We start from the raw sequence: 16,174 nt of genomic DNA on the forward strand, positions 1-16,174 counted from the left end.
AATGTAAAGAATAAACTTGAAATATTATAAAGAAAAAGTAAGGTACGGGGTGAAATTATTATATAAAAAGGTAAGGTAAAAAATAAATTAAAATATGATTATTTAATAATAAAGAAGGGCAAGATGAGAGAAAAAAATATGGAAACGATGCGACCACACCAAATCGGTCGTTCCATAAAGTAACACATTTCGTCATTACGTAATGACGGATTTAACGATACGATACAATAAAATTTAAGTAACAATCAAAACAAATATTATATTTAAAATAACAATAGCAACCGGTAACAACCATGCAAACAACCTGTAAGTCTATATAAGGAGTGATATATCTTTGCATCTGTCCCAACATACACACAAAAAGGAACATTTCCAACAATAAATTGTACGGGGTAGCATTTTCCATAAAATGGAACCTTTTTTTAAGTCTATATAAGGAGTTTTATATCGTTGCATCATCTATCCCAACATACAAAAATGGAACTTCCCATCCTTTCCATCTTTCTCTTCTTCATCTCTCTTTTATGGTTCATTATCAAACCATATCTCCATTCTAAGGCGAGAAAGCTACCACCTGGTCCTACTGGTCTCCCAATAATTGGGTCACTGCTAAAGCTAGGTTCTAAACCAAACCGATCATTAGCCGAGCTAGCCAAAATACATGGCCCTCTCATGACTCTAAAGCTCGGCTCAGTCACAACCATAGTAGCCTCCTCGGCCGACATAGCCAAAGAGATCCTCCATAAACACGACGAAACATTCTCAGCACGCATTGTTCCCGTTGCTGTTGCTGCCCAGCCGAACCCAGAAGCAACCCTAGCATGGGTCAACGGCGATCACTTGTGGAAGAAAAAGAGAAGATTTCTTAGCACGCAGATGTTCACTAACCAAAGACTCGATTCGCTCCAAGAACTCCGTCACCAAAAGGCTGCACAACTAGTGAGTCACATAAGGCAGCAAAGTCAAAGGGGTGCAGCTGTTGACATAGGACGTGTTGCTTTTGCAACGACGTTGAATTTAATATCGAATACCGTTTTCTCCATTGACATGGTGGACCCTGAATTCAAGACAGCTCATGAATTCAAGGAATTAGTTTGGACAATTATGGAGGATGCTGGGGTACCTAACTTGTCTGATTATTTCCCGGTTTTAAAGCGGTTTGATTTGCAAGGAGTGAAGCGTCGTATACAGCCAGCATATTTAAGGTTGCATGAAATATTTGACCAAGTAATTCAGAAGAGAGTAGAAGCTAGAGCCAAAGGGGTGCTGAAGACAGGTGATTTCTTGGACGTACTACTTGATCAATTTGAAGAAGCTGATGTGACTGGATTTGGCACAGAGATCAAGCCTCTTATGGTGGTAAGTGCTTCTTCTTTTTCTTTTTTCCTTTTAAATTTTATTTGAAATTCACCTTATATTCAAATGAAATACTTAGCAGTTTAAATTATACTTCCTATTTTTCAATTAAGTTGAACCTTTTCGGAGTCCGAGAGTCAAATTGACTAATTTTCGATATAAATTCTTTAAGTTTTTTTTAGAATCTATATATTTAAAAATTAAATAAAAAAGTATTATAAGCCATAACAACTAGCAATTCAAAAAATTTAAAAATTATTTCAAAAACAGATATGGTCAAATAACATCCTGTTTGATTTTTCAAATAGTAATAAGTTCATTCTTTTTGAAGTAACGAAAATATATACAATCATAGTTTTTTATACCACTAAGTTAGTCGGATATTTATAGGTAAGCCTTATTTAAATGTAGGACTTATAATCTGAAAAATAAGACAAATTATCTATTACATCAGGTAAATATAATCTGGTGTAAAAATTCTTTACACTAAGAATGTATAACTTAAACTCAAACAATATTATTTATTTTTGTGTTGATTTTGGGTGCGAGGGGAAAATATTATCAAACGTCAAATTCGTTTACACAAAGAATGTATAACTTAAACTAGACAATATATTGTTCGAACATATAATCGTAAATTTCCTTTTTACTCTATTTGGTATAGCCTACGTTTCAGCTTATGCAAACCTATTTTCTTTTCAATCAGTTTACAAAAGAGTGATTTCTTTATAAATTTAAAAATAATTTAATTTAAACTTACAGTTTTACCATGATGACATGCTTTAGATCAGAAGTGCTAAAAATCAAATTTAAATTTTTTTATTTCTTTCTTAAATTTCGAGTCGAATCAAATATATTTGCATAAATTAAAATAGAAGGAATAAAATATTTTAAGTTAACGTGGGCGTAGATCATGAAGTTATCACTCCGTAGAGATTGATCAGAAACAAGTTATGTAGTGATAAGTAACGCAAAAATTAATTATGCAACGATTGAAATGTAGATATTTTTTTTTATCGAGTGTTTGAATCTTTATATTAGGAAGGGAATATATAGGGTAAAATTTAAATATATGAATCTTTTTAAACATAATAATTGAAATGGTGTTGATGATCGATTTGTGGAAAAGATAAAGACTAATTCTATCTTTTGATATTTAAAACATATTAACTAATTCATGCATTGTCATCCACTATATAGTAGGTATAAAATAATACATCAATTGGTGTATTAAATTAAAAAGGAGTTAGCTATAATGGATTTAAAATATAAATCAATCATGTAAAAAAATCAATACTATTTTTTATATCATGATTATATTATCTAAAACATCAAACCAAACGAGCTCTTATTGGTCTAGTAAGTAGTTGTCATCCAGCTGGGCTCCAAGTCTCCTAGATTCCTCAAATCATTGCTTTTGTATCCTATTTAGGTGACCCGCATTCATAATCGGTTCTAAACAAATAACATATCTCTCCTTTTTAGCCCAAAAAAATATCTTTCTCTTTATATAAATATATTTATTTTATTTTTATGTATTCTTAATAATATGACTTGAGTGCATTTAGGTGGAGTATAAAGTTGAAACTTACCATTATATATATATATATATATATATATATATATAAAATCTCTGAAATGCTGGCATCAAAACTTTCGCATCAAATGAGACGGAATAAGTATATCAAAACAGTCAAAGTTGAAAAATAAGTGCAATAATACATAAGCAATTTCAAATTCATCAATTTTTTAGCATACATAGTCGTCAGAGCTGAAAAATAAGTACACTGAGCTTCTTTCTTACGAAACACTAGAGAAAATAATAACTTGGAAAAGAGATCACGTGTGACGTACTAGTAAATCTCTAACTATTATCTAGTAAAAATGTAAATTAATTTACTTTCATAAATTAAACTAGACTAATAAAATAAAAATAAATTTACAAACGTCAATACATATAACTTATATCACTAAGGAAATTACTAGTTTTCAACAGTTCAAGAATTACCTGATTATTTCTAATGCATATAATTAATTTTTCAACAATTCAAGAAAGTACGGTATATAAATTATTTCTTATAGCACCATCATCTGTGACTAAAGTGCTACATTTTGTTTATCCTTTTACAAAATAATTTTGCTTTCGGTCGAGCAATTGTGAACAAAAGAATTAGTAGTATGTCCAGGAATTTCCCTTCCCTCCACTCCATTAAATAAGGGAAAATTTTAAGAAATAGATATTTCATATTTAGAAAAGTAAATAATACCGTGCGACATAAGTTGTAATAAACACGTGATCAAGTATCCTTGGCGGCGAATAACTTTTTAAATTAAAAAAAAAATCTTCATAAATATTTAGGTGGACCAGATTATGTTCTTCTCCATTTCATTTTGGGGCTAAGTACCTAATTTGTACAGCACATTTTTAATGATGATGCCTTAACTTTACAGGTTCTTAAATGGAGACCTCAACTTGTAGATAACAAATATTTTAAACGCATCAAGTTGTATTAAACAACCTTCTTTATTAAATACAAATACTTGTGCTAGACAGAACATAATACAATATATGATGTTAATAAGTTAAGTGTGTGCCATGACTTGACGACAGGATTTATTCATTGCTGGAAGTGACACATCTGCTATAACAACAGAATGGGCAATGGCAGAACTTCTTCGAAAACCTCAAGTACTTAACAAAGTAAGAGAAGAAATACTTCAACAAATAGGCACAGAAAGACCAGTGAAAGAATCAGACATTGAGAAACTTCCATACCTTCAAGCAGTTGTAAAAGAAGCAATGAGACTTCATCCGGCAGTTTCATTACTCTTGCCACACAAAGCCCAAAATGATATACAAGTGTTGGGCTACACTGTGCCTAAGAACACTCAAGTTCTCGTGAATGCTTGGGCAATTGGAAGAGATCCAAAATCCTGGGATAAGCCACTGGAGTTTATGCCTGAAAGATTCATAAAGTCTAGTGTGGATTACAAAGGTAGGGACTTTGAGTTTATACCGTTTGGCGCCGGCCGAAGAATTTGCCCTGGGATGCCACTTGCTATAAGGATGGTGAATTTGATGTTGGCTTCTATTATTCAACCATTTAGTTGGAAGCTACCTGATGGAATGGCACCAGAGAAATTGAACATGGACGAACAGTTTGGAGTTAGCTTGAGGAAGGCTGTTCCTCTTGTTGCCATTCCTATTATGGAAGAAAACAAGGTCATTGTTTAGTCTATATAATGTGATTTGCCATTTCTTTATTATTATTTTTTAATAACCTTATGGGACTGTTTCTTTGAGCTATTTGATTGTGAGAAGTATTATGGGTAAGGTTTGAGTGTTAATTGGAGAGGAGAAACTTGAAACTAATAACGAACTTCAACATCTTGATTAATATTTTTATGGCTACTCATTAGGTGAGTACCAATTGCAACTTTGATTTGTGTCCGATTAGGGATAATATTGAATTCTACCATATGCTTAGAAGTTCTATTTTACTTTCACCATATATTCGCTTTCTTGTTTAAATAATTTCTACTTCATTCCTTGTGTTCCTTGATTCAAACTCCATAGTGCTTTCACCCCATATTACCTTTACATTATCAACTTTATGTCCACTCTACTACTTACTATTATAATATAGTAAATATCTTCCGAACTAGCATTTCATAAAGAAAAAAACAAAAATACAAAAAAAATGTTACTCTATTGCAAAGAATTGACTCGTAAAGAAAGTGATGGTTCTGCTGCCTTGGGCTCAGAGAAACCTGAACTCAATCCCAACTTAAGGCCCACAATAAAGACTGTATACATCCCTTTTTGTGGGCTGAAGACCAATTATTACTATAAGGCTCATAAGTGTGAGCACCTAATTTTTGCCCTAATATAAAATTACTTCTAAAAAATTCAAAAAATAGCTTTAAATTATTTTTCTATATTTTTTCTTAGTTTGCTTTGTACGTATTCATATTTGATGCATTTTTAAGTTGCATTTAAAATCCTAAAGAAAATACAAAAATATTTTTAATTTTTACATTTTTTAGATTTTAATTGCATAATCAATTGCATTTGTAAAATACTAAAATACCAAAAAATACATTAGTAACTCTACATGCATTGGTTAGCTAAATGAATTAGTTAATTGTAGAAAAATAGGTCATTAGGTTAATTTTGCAAATTAATTAAAATTAGGAGTGTTAAATAAATTGATTAGTTTTGCAAAATACAAAGAAAGAAAAAAAAAGGCTATGGGGTCTCATTACAGCTTTTGGCCAGGTACTTCTGGTGGCTCATTTTCTTTCCATTCGCCCCAACCCACTACCCGCCGGCCCAATATCCCCTCTTCATCTCTAAAATACAGCCTAGTTCCCCTATCCATCAACCCTCCCCATTTTGAAAAAAAAAACTAGCAGCCTTCCCATTTCTTCAACACCCAAGTCAGCCGCCGCGATCAATCCCCAATTCTCTCACCTTCATCTACACTGATCCCCACTCACTGCATTCACGCATAATAGCAGCAAAAACAAAAATTCAAAACAAAATTTGGGATCTAAAAAACGCAAGAGGAGTTCTGAGAAGAAGAAGAAGAAGAAAAGCAATGGAATCTGAGATTGGTTTACAGTCAAAACAATAAAATGAAACCGTAACTATTTCTGCTGATTCAAAACCAAGTCCTCCTTTATTTCTGGGCTTTAAATCGGAGCTAGTTGGGATTATTTGTCGTTTGCTGTTGTTCGCTGCCGGGAGCTTGAAATTCATCGTCTATTTCCCGACCTTTGCTTCGTCCTTAGTGATGTTTTACTGCTTTAGGTACGTTTTTATTTTGTTCTCTCACATCTGTATTTTCAGATTTTATCTCTCCAATATAGTGAATGATTTTAGTGAATTGTTGTTCTTCGGTGTTAGCTTGTCCTTATTTGGATCGGTTCATCATTTGATGCTTGGAATTAAATCATATTTTTTTTTATACAATTGTTACATTGGTGTAATAGTTTGATTTTAATATGGACAGTAAGTTTGCTTAACTAGCTCAAATGAATTTGAGTGATGAGATTTGATTTAATAAGCTCTACCATATTTTCGTTGGTCATTATTTTGGTGGCTGCTAGATGTTGTTAGCTTTAATATACGTTCATTTTTTAGTATTAACTTGCTAATTGAGTTTGGGCTACTGCCTTACATTCTGTTAATTTTCATTGTGAGTTAATGAATATTAAGTTTGTTTGGTTGAGCTAACTAAATTAAGTCTTGGGATTAAGAAATGAGTTTTGAACCCTTACAATTAGTGGATAGTAGGTTACAAGGAACCAGAATTGGGGTTTGATATTACCTTGGAAATTTGGGCTTTAAAATGATGATTCAATGTTGAGGACAGTTGGGCAAAGTGAATAATTGGCTAAATGGGCCAACGGACAACTTGCAGGAGTTCGTTAGTATTGATTGTTCAAAAATTGCTTCTAATATCTTCATTTGTATTCACAAGCACACCGGGCCTTTACAATTAGTCTCAAATATAGGGAAACAGTTTATCAATACGCTAGATGGCTTTAAGCACACTCCTAACCAAATCAAATCATCGTGATTATGTACACATTCGCGTGACGCGGTTACGATTTCTAAAACAATAGGTGCGCGACATCACGACTTATTTAAATAAATTTCATAAATATTAAAAGCGATAATGCACAAAAGGTTCTAAAACATGCAATAATTCAGATAATTAGGCCAATTATTAATAGTTGAGTGATCGTGCTAAAACCACGGAACTCGGGAATGCCTAACACCTTCTCTCGGGTTAACAGAATTCCTTACCCGGTCTTCTGTGTTTGTGGACCATAAATAAAAGTCAATTTCCTTGATTCGTGATTTAAAATAAACCGGTGACTTGGGACACCATAAATTATTCCAAGTGGCGACTCTGATCAAATAAATAATCTCATTTCGAATATTGTCACTTTAATTGGAAAAACTCCCCTACTCCCTTCGAAAAAAGAAGGTGTGACAATAAGTGACGGACATTTATGTAAAGATAACTATGAACAGGTTCTATTTCTGTCTTCACTGCCATCCAGGGATCATGCTATAATAAAAAAAGGAAAGCCCAAGAAGAAATTAAGAAGAAAATTAAACAAATGATGAATATGGTGAAACTCGAAGAGACCTTTTAATAGTTCCTAGCATATGCTAATTTCTAGGCGTAGACAATAAAATTGCAACAAAAAAATAATCGAGACCAGAAAATATTGCAACAATCGTATTATTTTATTTTAAGTAATATGAGTGTACAATCTCTATGATTTCTCTAATTCTTCTTTTCTAATATAAATTCAAGGATTTTTGAGCTTGATCTTGAATTTATGCTTGTTTCCACGAACGATGATCTTGAATTCAACTAGCACGAATTTGAACTCGTACTCTTTGAACCTTAATTTGTTCTTCGTTCTTGAGCTTGAACTTGAACTTGAACTTGATCTTGATTGCTTGAAACTTGAAGCTTATAGAGATATTTGCGGCGTTTGATCCACGAACTTTCTTTTGCTTCTTGTTATAATTTCTAATCTCTTTTTTGAGATATGAAGACCCCTATTTATAGTTGTAGGAGAGAAAAATTGTTGATGAGAACAAACTCTTTCCGAACAATCAAATTGAAGCGCAACAAGGCCGCGTTAGATTGGTCAGAACATGTCATTTGCAGATGTGGCACAGTTTCATTAGCCTTTTAAATTGACTTGGCATGCCTTGTGTAACAACTCAACCGGTCATTTTGAGCATTTTCATTGCATTCAGTTGTTTGAGGCCTTGAGTTGCTTCATATGATACATTATGACTTTTGTGAATAGTCGGTTTTGGTTTTCAGGTGATCCAAAGTTGATTTGGAAGAACAATTCTCAATTAGAAAGCTTTAAATTGAAAGAATTGATCAAGTTTGACTTTTGTGTATTTGACCTCGGATCGGAGTTTTGATGGTTTCGTTAGGTCCGTATGGTGATTTTGGACTTGGGCGTATGCCAGGATTTGCATTTGGATGTTTCTTGAAGGTTCTAACGTTAATTGGCGAAAGTTGGCAATTTGAAATTTTGGAATGTTCATAAGTTTGAACGGAAGTTGACTTTGGTAATATCGGGTTCGGATTTTGGTTCCGAGAGTTGGAATAACTTCGTTATGTCATTTGAAACTTGTGTGCAAAATTTGAGGTCATTCTGAGTTGATTTGATATGGTTCGGCACGAGTTTTGAAAGTTGAAAGTTCATTAAGTTTGATTTGAGGTGTGATTCGTGGTTTTTATGTTGTTTGATGTGATTTGAAGCTTCGAATAAGTTTGTATCGTATTTTAGGACTTGTTGGTATGATTGAATGGGGTCCCGAGGGCTCGTGTATATTTTGGATCATTGGTTGAGAAACTAGTTAAGTTTAGGATTTGGAGTTTGACCATGGTCAATATCGGGTCAAGACGACATCTTTTTGGTATTTTGAGTATCTTTTTGGTGTTTTGAGTGAGCGAGCAAGTTCGTAGCGTGTTTTATGATTGAAATACATATATGGTTTGTATACAGGAGGTTCCGAATGAGTTTTGGGTGCTAAAACGAAAATTCTTTTATTGCTGATTTTCTGGTATAAAATAATTACAAAAATGTCATTTTTGTCTCTTAAATTTTCAGATTTCCTTTAAAACTTCAAAATAACCCCTATCTTTCTCATTTTAAGGCCAAATTGAGTGATTCAAAAGGCTATTTGGGCGTAATCTCGCAAGGATTATGTTGGGCTTATCAATATGAGTTTTGGAGTCATCTTGGATCTGATTCGAGCTATAATAACTGCTGCATTTTTTACTTATTCCGGAATTTAGTCACTTTTTGTCACATGGTTTTGGAACTCGGATTTGAGCGATTTTGGAGAGAATTTTTATCACATGGATTGGGGTAAGTGTTTTCTACTCTGTTTTGATTATATTCTATGATTCCATCTTCGATTTTGGCATTTGATTGATAATTTCAAAAGAGAAGTTGGGGTTTTTGTCTAAACTTTCCTAAAGTGAATATTTGAGTTTTGAGTATCGATTGGGAGTCGGAATTGAGTGAAATTAGTATGGTTGGACTCGTAATTGAATGGATTGTCAGATTTTATGAGTTTTGTCGGGTTTCGAGGTGCGAGCTCGGATTTGACTTTTTGGTTGACTTTGAGTAAATGTGTAAAGATTCGATCTTTATCAATTGGGTTTGCTTCCTACGATATTATTTGATGATTTTGAGTTGCTTTTGGCTAGTTTCAAGCCGTTTAGAGGATGATCTGAGCGGGATGACGCTTCTAGTGTATCAATTGGGCTTGTTTGAGGTAAGTGTCTTGCCTAACTTTGTTGGAGAAATTTTTTCTACTAATTGCCATTATTTTCTACATGCGTGGGTGATGCATATATGAGGTGACGAACGTATATGCATGCTCAGGGTAAATTATATGATTAATTGTGCCTTGTAGAATTACGTGACCTTCTTGTTTCATGTCTTACTTGACTTCTAGACTACTAAGAATGTAAAATTACATACTAGAAACTAAGATTTGGCTTATTATAACTTGATTAAAATTTGACGAATTTTCATGAAACTATTGATGTGTTAAATTCGGTCATCACTATGCTTAATGTAATACCCCAATATTTTAAGTGAGAACATATTAGACATTTAGAAAATAATTAAAGTCCAAAGAAAGGAAAAAAAAGAAGAAGAAAAAAAAAGGGGAACAAACTAATAAAACAAAACAAAAAAAAGAAACCTAGTCAAATTAAAAGAAGGGGCAAAGCCCACTGGAACTAAAAGAAAAGGGTAAAAGGGGAACGCAACAAGCTTGCGGCTAAGACAAACAGAAGCAAAAAGGGGTTGAAAAATAAGAGGAAATCCCCTTTTGGCTAACGCACAACGAAAAAAAAACGAAAAGGGGAAAAAGTTTTCTGGTGTTGCCTCGTGCAAAATATTGTTTCCATTCAAACCATTGGCATATAATCTTTAGTCTGAGCGAAAAGGCCCATGTAATTACATATATTTTCTTTCTTTCTGAAACAATAGTAATTTATATACATGATTCCTCGCAAGACTAAGTAAATATAATGTGAAATTTGATTCTGAGTTAGAAGAGGAGGTTAGGGAACTGAGAGAAATCCATAAGCCTTTTCATGAATTAAGCGAATATATTACATGAATACGCTAAAAAGTTATTGATTATGGACTAGTTAAATTACTCATAGTATGGGTATATACAATTCAGCAAATTATGGTCAAACATGAACCTCTGAGGGTTAATATATATTTTAAAATAGTTATGAATTAGTTTAAACTAGATAATTGACACGAGATTGATATGACGTGATTATAGATTGATCGTAGGAAGCTGTGCGGTTCGCTCGAGGTGACGGGTTTGGTATATGACACGAGTATTATGAGTAGCGATCTTACCACAATTGTGTTTTCATAACCTGCATGGTTTATGCGTTATTTTGAAAATAAATGTGTTACCGAATGTTTGAAATTGCATGTGGGACAAGTCCTTTACTTGATATGGTACTGAATAGTTCACTGGAGATGTTTATCGTTATTTAAAATGTTCGCACTGTTATTAAACATGTTTTAATGTTACTTGAGATATGGTTACCATTACTGAAATGGATTTACATGATTTGACAAGAATTAATATGCCCTTTATTATTTTGAAAATGCTTTCTTATGAATATTTAATGGTTACAAGAGAAAAGTATAAATGGGGGGAGACTTTGAAGGATCCCGTAGCTAACGGCGGGTTCGTTAGACCCGGTGCACCTTGTATTTACAGATTACCGATTACAGTTATAACCCTCGCTAGTGCGAAGGTAGAACTAGCATACAGTTACAGTTTTCCCTCTAGTATGGACCTACAAGTTATATTTGACTCATTTTACGAAGGGATCCACACAGTGATACAGATTACATGATCTTTTCTTGAAAACCTCCCAAACATAAAGATTTGCTATGAGACAGTGTCTACCATGTTTATTATCGATTTGTTAAATTGATTTCTGTCACAGGAAGTACATGAATAGACTGGTTATATTAACCGTTTTTGAGAGGGCATTTTATTTTTATGATAGTTTCTGATTATTATTAAACATGCATGCTTTCTGACTTGTCCCCAATTAAAAATGGTTGTGGTTAAGTGTTATTACTCACTGAGCTAGCGACTCACTCCCCGCTATTTATTTTTACAGAGACAGCAGTTGACGCGAGCGAGAATTTTGTTAATTAGAGTACACGATTTGATAGTTCCTGGTGAGCCTCGCACTTGTTCGTGTGGGCAAAGAGTTTATTTATTTGTTATTGTCTTTTCTTATGAACTCTTAGAGTCGCTCCATAGTCATTTTTATTAGTGTCATGAGCATTCATTCGTTATATTGGACTAGTTACTAGTATTATACTTCTTTCTGTATTTTTGAGATGAGTTTAGTATTATTATGTTGATAAGGTTGGTAATGTTGGTGAAGACTCGTTTTTGGTTAGTTGGTGAAGATTGTGACTGATTTAGGTGAATATGAGTTGGTTGTTATTTGTTTATGAGACTGGAAAACTTTTAGATAGTCCTAAATTAGGGAAAACTCTGTCCAATTTTCTGTAAAATAATGATAAGGCTTACTTGGGGGCACTTGCTCCCAAGTGTCGGTCATGATCCTACATTGGGTCGTGACACTTAATCACTAATACATCGCTATGACCGTTATTCTTGAGATATTGGATTCTATACTTGAATTGAAGATAATTTTTTAGACTTGTTGAAATACTTGCACAATAAGGTTCTTGAGGTTTATTGAATTATTATTGGCTTGAAAGTTGTGATTGATGTTCATTTGGAATATCTGCTTAAACACTCTCCTTGATGTTATTCATGCTTCCTACCTTGCTTGTCATTAATATACATGTGCTTGGAGAGGAAGAGTGTAAAGCATGAAGGGTGATGTCGTGCCATTGTATATACATTATCATGTGAGAAAGAGTGTAAAGCACGAAGGGTGATGCCATGCCATTTCATTTACATCATCATGTGAGGATGAGAGTAAAAGCACGAAGGGTGATGCCGTTCCATTTCATTTACATTATCATGATTTCATTTACATTGTCATGTGAGGATGAGAGTAAAAGCACGAAAGGTGATGCCATGTCATTTTATTTACATTGTCATGTGAGGATGTGAGGATGAGAGTAAAAGAACGAAGGGTGATGCGTGCCATTTTATTTACATTGTCATGTGAGAATGAGAGTAAAAGCACGAGGATGATGCCGTGCTATTTTATTTACATTATCATGTGAGGATGAGAGTAAAAGCACGAAGGGTGATGTCGTGCCATTTCATTTACATTACTATATTTTTATATTATCATGTGTTCATGGCACAAAGGGTGTTTCCGTGCAGACGAGGACGAGAGACATGCATTATGTGGTAATATCTTTTCCTTGTGTATACATCCATGCCTTTATCTTGAGTTGTTACTATTGCACCTATGTTTTCTATGTGACTTGTCGTTGTTGTTTTGTCTTTGTCCTCTATCTCAATTGTTGTTGTGTTATCCATGACTTCTATCTGCTTAACTTGCAGATATCATGCTTTCTTTCTTGTTTTTCATATCTACATCCATGTCGTTTCTCATTTGTTGCACTTTTGTATAAGCCTTCTACCATGTTAGTTACTCATGCCTTCTATTTGTTTAGCTTATAAATATCACGCTTTCCTTCATGGCTGTTATATCTACATCTAAGTCTTCTACCATGTTAGCTAGTAAAATTTATGTTCCTCTATCTTAAATGTTATCATTACTTCTATGCCTTCTATCTAGTCTATTATTGTTTCCCATATACAATGCGTTGCTCGTTATTGCTTCCTGTGTGTCTCCTACTTTATCGTTATTGTTATTGGCATTTCTTTTACCTGGTTGATATTGTTATACGTATGCTTGGTGAGAAAGAAATAAATGCACGAAGGGTGTTGCCGTGCCAATTGATTTGACCTACATTCATATATTTGGTGAGGATAAGATAAATGCACGAAGGGTGTTCCCGTGCCATTTGATATCTTGAGTACATTTCTCACACCATGAAACTTAGGAATTTACTACCGTGATTTCTTCTAGTAATCATTTACTACTTCGCATAGTTGTTTTCTTGTACTCTTATCTGTTATGTTCTAGAATTGTTTCTATTGCTAGTCTACCGAACATGTTATAACAGTGAGTATCTTTTAACTAAAAAAAAATCCCCGCCACTACTTCAACGAGGTTAGACAATATACTTAGTAGGTACATGGGGTCGGTTGTACTCGTACTATACTTCTACACCTTGCGTGTAGATTTTGGAGCTAGAGTCGCTGTGTATGGCGGGAGCTGGCATTGAAGATATACCTGCGTTCCGACTATAGCTGCCACTTGTCCTTGGTAGCTTTAGATTTTGCTAATCTATTTATGTAAACTTCAAACATATGACGTATTTATTCGTACCGGTTTTTTTTTGTTGTAAATTCTAAGTCTTAGAAGCTCATAATTTGTACTACCGGTCCTTGCGTTATTGTATAAATGTTCCGATAATTCTTCACTGTTTTCTTATAAATCTCATTTGGATTGTATTGATTGTTAGTTGGCTTACCTAGCGGGTCGAGTTAGGTGCCATCACGACTAGTGAATTTTTGGGTCGTGACACCTTATCATTTTTTATACGCGGCATGATCCTATTGGATCTTTTAATTGACTTGGTGTGCTATGCCATTTGACACGCGGCACCAAACTTGACCTCTAGGAAGATGATATCTTAAGCTAAATGAAGTGGGCTCATCACTTGTAGCCCAATTAAATGGGCTAGCCCAATGAATTTGGACTTATTTATTAATCCATATATATTGGACTTATATGGCTAATCCAATTATATTAGCACAATAAATTTATTTAAACTAATATATCTTGAGTTTAAATATAGTCCAAATCATTATATGAATTTAATTCTATTAAAATTTACGTGCCTACACTACCATTCAACTATGCCTATTATTTGGTCATAGATGCGGGAAAACTTTACTGTTCTTTGGAACAGTGAAACCGAAGTCTTGAGATTTTTGTGGTAGGGGTAAGGGTGCTGCTAGATCATGTCTCATGGTTTCTTTTACAACTGCTTGAAGGTATAAGAGTTTTATTTGTCAATGTATGATTTTTGCACTGAATTTCCATGCCTACTTGTTAAAGAATTTCTTCTTGTACTCCGTGTAAATCTTGAGGTTATCGGATCAGTGAACTGCCATTGCCCAAAGATTAAGCTATTTTTTTGTTTGTTTGTATTGCTTCAGGATAAATAGTGGAGATAAAGAAACACTAAGGTCAGCAAGACAACTACTAGGAAAAACACCAAAAAGGATTAAAACAAGTAAGTAGTAGTAGAATGTATTATTTATTCTTATATGCGGAATATAGAATGTAATTATAGCCTGAGTTTAGCTTAAATTAAAAGTTTTGAGTATAATAAAGGAGAGAACAAGAAAAGATATTGTCACATTTTAAAACCACTCAGCCTACTTGCACGGGGCAGGTATAAGTAGAATCACGGAATCCCCTAATGAAGACAGAAAAATTGCCAAATCCACGGTTGGCATTTTAGAAATAACAACATTCTTTTTGGAAGCCAGAAAAATACACACACACTAAGAGGTACGTCATACGCGAGTGTCATGGAAATGGACAAGGTATGACGTTTTTTTAATTGTCTGTTTTCAGGATTTGTTAGACAGAAAACACACACGATGGATTTAAAGAAATAGTACAATGTTATTAAAAAGTTAGAAGTAAAACAACAAAATGGCAAAAAGAGTTTAATATAAAATTGTAATACTAGCTAGTGGCATTTTCCATGCCCCATTTTCAAAAGATGGAGCTGGTTTTAGTAAGTCTATATAAGGAGTTATATTTCTGTGCATCTGTCCTCAAGATACAAAAATGGAACTTCACAATATCCTTCTCTTCTGCGTCTCACTTTTCTGCTGGTTCTTCCTCAAACCTTAAATCCATTCTAAATCCAGAAATCTACCACCTGGCACTACTAGAAATCCGGTAAAAACCGACCAATGTTGGTCGGTAATGACCAAAAACCGACCAAAATGCGACCATTTACGTATGGACGGTATTTTTGTGGTCGGAAAGGCATACCGACCAAAGTTGGTCGGAAATTACCGACCAACTTTGATCGGTCAATTAAATTCAAAAAAAAAAATATTGCACAAAAAACCGATCAAAGTTGGTCGGTATTTTAATTGTGTAATAAAAAAATTCACCATCTGGGAATCGAACCGGGGTCTGTAATGTGGCAGGATATTATTCTACCACTAGATCATTGGTACATTTTGTTTTAAGACTATCTTTTATTTGATTTATACTCTTTAATTGTATTTTCGCACGAAAATAACCGACCAAAGTTGGTCGGTTTTATTAAAAAGTAAAATTACCGACCAAAGTTGGTCGGTTTTTTTAAATGACCGGCCGAATTAACCGACCAATTTTGTTCGGTTTTTTTAATATTAATTTTTATTTATTTTAATTAAAAAACCGACCAAAGTTGGTCGGTTTCTTGAAACATAATTTCGCGGGACTCAAAAATAGTTTCCCGCATTTTTGCGCCAAAGAAAACTGACTAAAGTTGGTCGGTTTCGTAAAAAAAAATTAAAAAAAAAATATTTTAAAAAACCGACCAACTTTGGTCAGTTTTTTGGTCGATTTTTTGACCGACCAAAGTTGGTCGGTCGACCTTGGTCGGTTTTTGCCGAATTTCTAGT

General features: G+C 33.8%; 1 protein-coding gene and 1 long non-coding RNA gene across 5 annotated transcripts; both read left to right on the forward strand.

Annotated features, from left to right (window-relative positions):
• The first annotated feature begins 345 nt into the window (after nt 1–345).
• On the forward strand, nt 346–4,791 carry LOC107777191 (geraniol 8-hydroxylase). The gene is made up of 2 exons (XM_075244574.1): nt 346–1,359; nt 3,968–4,791. Exons 1-2 carry the CDS (start codon nt 478–480, stop codon nt 4,589–4,591), a joined length of 1,506 nt encoding a protein of 501 aa, XP_075100675.1. The 5' UTR covers nt 346–477; the 3' UTR covers nt 4,592–4,791.
• Nucleotides 4,792–6,032: 1,241 nt separating this feature from the next.
• LOC107777192 (uncharacterized) lies at nt 6,033–12,103 on the forward strand. 4 transcript variants are annotated; one of them, XR_001646136.2, is made up of 4 exons: nt 6,033–6,169; nt 8,217–8,971; nt 9,065–9,691; nt 11,589–12,103. It is a non-coding gene; the product is annotated as an uncharacterized LOC107777192 (long non-coding RNA). The 4 variants fall into 4 exon arrangements; XR_012704871.1 differs by having other exon boundaries at nt 8,217–9,691; XR_012704872.1 differs by having other exon boundaries at nt 6,034–6,169; nt 8,200–9,691.
• Nucleotides 12,104–16,174: the final 4,071 nt, after the last annotated feature.

This window comes from Nicotiana tabacum, chromosome 22, assembly GCF_000715075.1.
Source record: "Nicotiana tabacum cultivar K326 chromosome 22, ASM71507v2, whole genome shotgun sequence".
In the NCBI taxonomy this organism is placed as follows: Eukaryota; Viridiplantae; Streptophyta; class Magnoliopsida; order Solanales; family Solanaceae; genus Nicotiana; species Nicotiana tabacum.